The 6,551-nt window shown below is 41.6% G+C and overlaps 1 protein-coding gene across 1 annotated transcript; it reads left to right on the forward strand.

Annotated features, from left to right (window-relative positions):
* Positions 438-4,542, forward strand: LOC109721183 (protein DETOXIFICATION 54). Its single transcript, XM_020248669.1, has 2 exons — positions 438-1,130; positions 3,440-4,542. Exons 1-2 carry the CDS (start codon positions 438-440, stop codon positions 3,962-3,964), a joined length of 1,218 nt encoding a protein of 405 aa, XP_020104258.1. The 3' UTR covers positions 3,965-4,542.

The raw sequence follows: 6,551 nt of genomic DNA on the forward strand, positions 1-6,551 counted from the left end.
GAGAGTATATATATATATATACACACACATGTATGAAGTTATTGTTACAGCCATATGCAACGCCACAAATAATTCCTCCACCTTCCTTCCTCTTCGACTTAATTAAGTTGTTTCTCTCTCTCTCTCCCCGCATGGAAGTAGCAGCCATGAAGCCCAAGAAGAAGAGCAAGAGCTTGTTCTATTCCTCTCTCTTCCGGCAGCAGCTACAGCAATTGCATGGAGACGAGAGAGAAAAGGCGGCAGCAGCAGCAGCAGCAGCAGCGAAAGAAGAAGAAGAAGAAGAAGAAGAAGAAGAAGAGGAATCGTCACTATTGCGATCATCGTCGTCGCCAGCAGCAGCAGCAGAGGAAGCAGCAGCAGAGGCAGCAGCAGCAGAGGAAGCAGCAGCAGCAGCAGAGGAAGCAGCAGGAGGGTTTGGGCTTGGGCGTGTGGTCGGAATGAGTTGGGTTGTGGCGGAGGAGCTGCGGGCGCTGTGGTCCCGCAACTTCCCCCTCCTCTCCCTCTCCCTCCAGCGCGCCTTCCTCCTGCTCCTCCTGGCCGCCCTCCCCATCTCCCTCCTCTGGATCAACCTCCGCCCCATCCTCCTCTTCCTCCGCCAGGACCCCGCCCTCACCGCCGCCGCCGCCTCCTACTGCTTCTTCTCCCTGCCCGACCTGCTCACCAACGCCTTCCTGCAGCCGCTGCGCGTCTTCCTGCGCTCGCAGGGCGTCACCGCCCCCATGGCCTTCTGCTCCGCCGCCGCCGTCCTCCTCCACGTCCCCCTCAACTTCCTCCTCGTCTTCGTCCTCCGCCTCGGCATCCCCGGCGTCGCCCTCTCCGCCGCCCTCACCAACCTCAACATGATGCTCTTCCTCCTCGCCTACCTCCGCTGGTCCGGCGTCTGCCGCCACACCTGGCGCGGCTGGGCCCCGCCCGCCGACGTCGTCGCCGACCTGCGGCCCCTCGTGCGCCTGGCCCTGCCCAGCTGCGCCGGAGTCTGCCTCGAGTGGTGGTGGTACGAGATCATGACCGTGCTCGCCGGCTACCTCCCCGACCCCACCGCCGCCGTCGGCGCCACCGCCGTGCTCATCAACACCACCAGCCTCATGTACACCATCCCCATGGCCCTTGCTGCTTGTGTCTCCACTAGGGTATATATATATATATATGCACATGCATGCTTATAATAATAATTCTTAATTAATTTCCGCTTCTATAATCTATATATATTTATATATATATAACTCCCTTTAATTCCATGTTTTTTTTTTTTTTCCATTTCATTTCATATATATAAGTTTAGTATTCCTCGAGCAAATGACAAAAATCTTGGTGGTTGGTACCAAGATCCAAGTTCGAATCCTCGTAGATTCATATTTCCAGCTAAGTTTATTTCTAAATGAAATAAACGAAGCGGGTAGCGTGCTATCTATCCCTTAAAAAAAAAAAAAATCAGCTTGGTGCGAATGGAGCATAAAATCTGCATAATAGAAATAACTCTCTCCCTGCTATATATATATAGTAGAATATATATATATTTTTTCTATCTAGAATGCCTGTCAATTAATTGGCAGAAAAATAAACTTTTGTTATCTACCCATTTGCATATGAGCAATACTATTCATACAGCCGAAAGGAAGTGTATGTTATATATCTTACTTATATAACAAGTAAGATATCTTTTACTTGTCCTATAATATGACAAATAAAAATATTTTACTTATTAGATGAATGAATGTAAATCATAAACTCCAAAATAGAGTGTATACTTAGTTTTTCTTTTTGTTTTTCCATATTCAAGTCACTGCTCCATTGTAATTAATCTCCACTTCCTAGTTCCTACTATTTAACCTTTTCTTCCTACGTGAAAAAAAAAAAGAAAAATATTCAGTCCTCAATGATTAAAGAAGCTCATGGATTTATGTTCATTCACCTATATATATTTAAAATATTGTAATTTTTATTTCCCAAGGCATTACATGTAGTTTAGTACATATCTTCTATTTACCTACCGAAAAATAAACAAAAACAACTAGTTAATCAATAATTTGCAAAAAAGAAAAAACTAATCGCGCCTAATGTAGTTGGCTGAGGATTTTGACTATATCTGAATGCATGATAGTTTATGTGGTATATATTCTCTTAATTTATTTAAAAATNATATATATATATATATATATATATATATATATATATATATATATATATATATATATATATATATATATATATAGTCCGGCTATCATATTTATATGAGTACGATCGCCTTCGGACTCATAAATTATTTTTGATGATAGAGCTTCCGAATCGACGATCCATACCGTTAACATTATTTAGAGTATTTAAAACTTCTAAAAATCAAATTTTATAATTTTTCGATATCATTTATCTTACGATCAATATATCTCAAAATTGATAATTTTTAACAGCCAGTATGGAATACTTGCTAGTTTAACGGTGTAAAAGAATCGGAATATGTTGAATTTTTGATAGAAAATTATATTTACTATCTACATAAAGATCAATAATTCCGATCTTAAATTGAAGGATCTGATCATCTATTTTTAGGACTTCGTTCGATTTTGACCGTTCATTTTATGCCTACTTGATGGACTTTATTATGACTTCGAAAGATTACAAAATTTATTTTTTAAAAGTTTCAAATACTCTAGATTATATTTAACGGAGTAGATCGTCGATTCGGAAACTCTATCATCGAAAACAATTTATGAGTACAAAGGGCTCTATACTCATAAGAGTATAGTAGTCCTACTCTCTCTCTCTCTCTCTATATATATATATAGAGAGATACTATCAGTAGCACGGAAGGTTCCGTACTATCAAGTTATTTTCAATGATCGGCTTTATTAGATTTAATCTATACTATTAAAAGTATTTAAAAACTAAATTTCATAATTTTCGACATTATTTAGTTAGTGATAAAAATGTCTCGAAATTGGTAATTTTTATGATCGATGTAATGTGTTTGTAAATTTAACGGTGTAAAACAATTCAAATCTGATGAAATTTTTATAGAATTTTTTTTTTCACTATTTAAAGTAAGATTTAATCTTAAATTCAAGTTTTTTATTATTATTTTTAATGAGAATTTTTTTTTTCAACCGTTTATTTTTAGACTATTCGTTTAATAGATAAATAATATCAAAAAATTATAAAATTTAGTTTTTAAATATTTTTAATAGTGTAAATTATATATAACGAAGTCGATTATCGATTTCAAACTATATATTGAAAACAATTCGGTATTACGAAACTTCCGTACTATCAATATCCATGTATATATGTTAAGACGTTTCACTCTCCTAACAATCCATGCCATCAAAAATTGAATTTTCAACGGCATCATTTTCATAATTCCATGTTTTAAGATAATGTTATATTGTAGTGCGTCACATTTCCTATTCGTACATAATTAAATTTTTGAGCGAAAATTTCGCAGGTGGGCAATGAGCTCGGCGCCGGGAAGCCGCGGCGGGCACGGCTGGCGGCGCACGTGGCGCTGGGCTGCGCTGCAGTGATCGGCGTCCTGCACGTGGCGTGGACGGCGGCGCTGCGGCACAGCTGGGTGGCGCTCTTCACGTCGGACGCCTCCGTCCGCCGCCTGGCTGCCGCCGCGCTGCCGCTCGTCGGCCTCTGCGAGCTCGGCAACTGCCCGCAGACCACGGGCTGCGGCGTCCTCCGCGGCGCCGCGCGGCCCGCGGTCGGCGCCCGGATAAATTTCCTCTCGTTCTACCTGGTCGGCACGCCGGTCGCCGTCGGGCTGGCCTTCGGAGCCAGGGCCGGATTCGGCGGGCTGTGGTACGGCCTGTTCTCCGCGCAGGCGGCGTGCGTCGTGCTCGTTCTGACGGCGGTGCTAGGGTGGACGGATTGGGAGGCGGAGGCCGCGAGGGCGCGGAAGCTCACCGGCCGGCAGGAGATGAAAGTGTTGTACGTAGGGAGTGGCGGTGCTCATGAACAAGTTTAGATAGCGAGAGGTGAATAACACCACTAATGGGCCACTAATCACTCTTTTTTTTTTTAAATTGGCCGAGTTTTTGGGCGCAAAGCGTGTGGTGGGATTGTCCGAAGCGTTTTTTAAGACATACCTTTTTTTTTTTTTTTTTTTTTTTCTTTTTATCGTTGAAAAGCACTAAACGGTAAATGAGGGGGCTACATGCAGGGGGAGATCGGGGATGGGGGAGATAATTCTAATTCTGTTGGGGGGTTGCTTTGGTCTTTTTGCTTCTGCCTCCACCGCCACAGTTTAGTTGACTAAAAGTTTTTGTGATAGAGACTAATCAAATTTTGGGCAATGGAGAAAATTTGATGCGGAGAGCTCAGATTTTCGGCTAGATTGATGCCTTCAAAGTGGGGGGACTTGCACTACCACTCTGAGCTGCTAAGGGCATCAACGTCTTGTTCAATCTTTACTCTTATCTTTTTCCTACTTTCGAGATACATGTACTGGTTTTCCTTTTTCAACTCTGCTGAGTTATATATTTTGAGATTAAAGTAGCCTTCATGTTGACTGTAGATCCTCTTATTTTATATGTGAGAAAATGAAATTACCTATTACATATGATCTTTTCTTATAGGCTAAATTACAAAAAACTTTACGTCAAAATTCAATTTTTCATTTTCACTTTCTGTCATTTAAAAACCTACTCTTTGTCCCATTGTAAAATGTAAAATGTTCGCAGAGGGGTACGGTGTGAACTGTGATGATAAGATGATTATTTTGCCCCTCACCATGTTCACAGGAGAAAAGGCAGAGGGCATTTTTGATATAAAAAAATATATAATAATATTTTATAAACGGAATCCTAACGAATTACTAACGGCAAGGGACGAAGTGAACATCTTTCATTTTACAATGAGGTAAAGTGTAGATTTTTAAATGACAGGAAAAAAAAGTGAAAAATAGGATTTTGACAGCGGAATTTTATGTAATTTAGTCTTTTTATATTATAACTATATATTTGTTGCGAGCCAAATTTCCTTACCCTTGACCCGGTCAAAGATCGTCCTCGGGGAGCGTGTTGGGATGAAATCGGCTTCAGATAATGACCCTCGAAGTTTGCGCCCTTCGATTGATCAAGCGATTTGGCTGACGAGGGATCAGGTCAGCCGGGTTCGAAACCTCTACAGCAAATTCGGTTCGGCTGGATGAGCCGAATAGATGGAATACACAGTGACTGGTCGGCTGAAAGAGCCGAATGTCTTTATATATTAATAAAACAGAGTGTGCCCGAAGGGCATACAGACTTTGAAAATATAGATTACAACAGAGTGTGTCCGTGGGACATACAGACTCCAGAGATCTAACTTAAAATTCTACTCCTAGGAAAGCAGTAAATGTGGGTAAAAAAGATTACATGTAGACTACTTCTAGAAAACGATAAATGCAGAAAAGGAAAGTATTGAAAATGTGGTTGTCTTCTCGTTCAGGGGAGAGAAAGACATCTTTTTAGGGCGTTATTGACCTATTTATAGATCGCCCCTTGTGATTAGTTATTATCTATGCATGATCGGCCATTACTCCTGATTTTTCGAGCCATTTTCAGCCCACTTTCAGCCGGTCGGAACCGCTTGCGACTGCTTGCGGTTACTGTAACCTCCCTTAATTGGCGCGACGGTTTGTTCTTTAAACCCTTTCGGTGCTCCAGGTGTGCAACAAGATTGATGCCTTTGAATGGAATACCGGCGTACCACTTGTCCGCGCCTAATTGGCTCAACAATTGACCCCTCGGCAGCTTTTGAAGTAACGCTTCGGTAGCTGGCGTGATCCGAGGCGTGATTCAAATATCTAGTACGGTTTCGTCTCAACCGTTCGCTTTTTCTATTGTTAAGATCCCGCCATCGCTTCGGTAGCAAGCGCGATCCGAGGCGTGGTTCTCGATCCAATCAATTTCAAATACTTCGTACGATTACGCCTCAGTAGCTGATGTAATTCGAGGGGTGATCTCTGGTCTAATTAATTTCAAATTCTCTGTACGATTTAGTTTCGGCCGCTCATCTCTTTTCTACGGCCTTGATCTCGCCACCTATTTTTGTCTTATATGCGGCATTAATTAGGTCATCTTAATTACCGCCGTCTATTCATCATTATAGTCGACCTCGGAACTCGCTTCGATGTGACGATTCGACGCGACGGCCTTTTCTTCTCCACCAGGCTTCTCATTCCTTTTATACCTTTTTGTCATCAGGATTCATCTTTTTTGCCCTTTGTTTTTTTTTATTTTCTTCGCCTCCTTTGTTTCTTTTCGCCTCCTCCGGCTTCTTCTTCATTCTCTTTCCTTTTCTGACTAATGGCACTGCTTCCACCTCTTCCTTCTCACCCGTCTCTAGATTATACTATACTTAAACCCTTCGTTGATTTAGACCCATCTCTGTTTTTCAGGTAATATGCATTTCCTTTTGTGATTCTGCTTATCCGAAATGGTCCTTCCCAATTTGGAGACCATTTACCATATAATCAGTCTTTTCGACCGATAGGAAATAATAGCCTACGAACTAAATCATCAACTGCAAAGGATTTAGCTCTCACTTTTTTATTATATACACCGCACACT

This window comes from Ananas comosus, linkage group 1 (assembly GCF_001540865.1).
Source record: "Ananas comosus cultivar F153 linkage group 1, ASM154086v1, whole genome shotgun sequence".
Classification (NCBI taxonomy): Eukaryota; Viridiplantae; Streptophyta; class Magnoliopsida; order Poales; family Bromeliaceae; genus Ananas; species Ananas comosus.

Coding starts and splice junctions, on each gene's coding strand:
- LOC109721183 (XM_020248669.1), top strand. CDS start 438: ATGAGTTGGGTTGTGGCGGAGGAGCTGCGGGCGCTGTGGTCCCGCAAC. Junction 1,131..3,439: donor CTGCTTGTGTCTCCACTAGG/GTATATATATAT, acceptor AAAATTTCGCAG/GTGGGCAATGAGCTCGGCGC.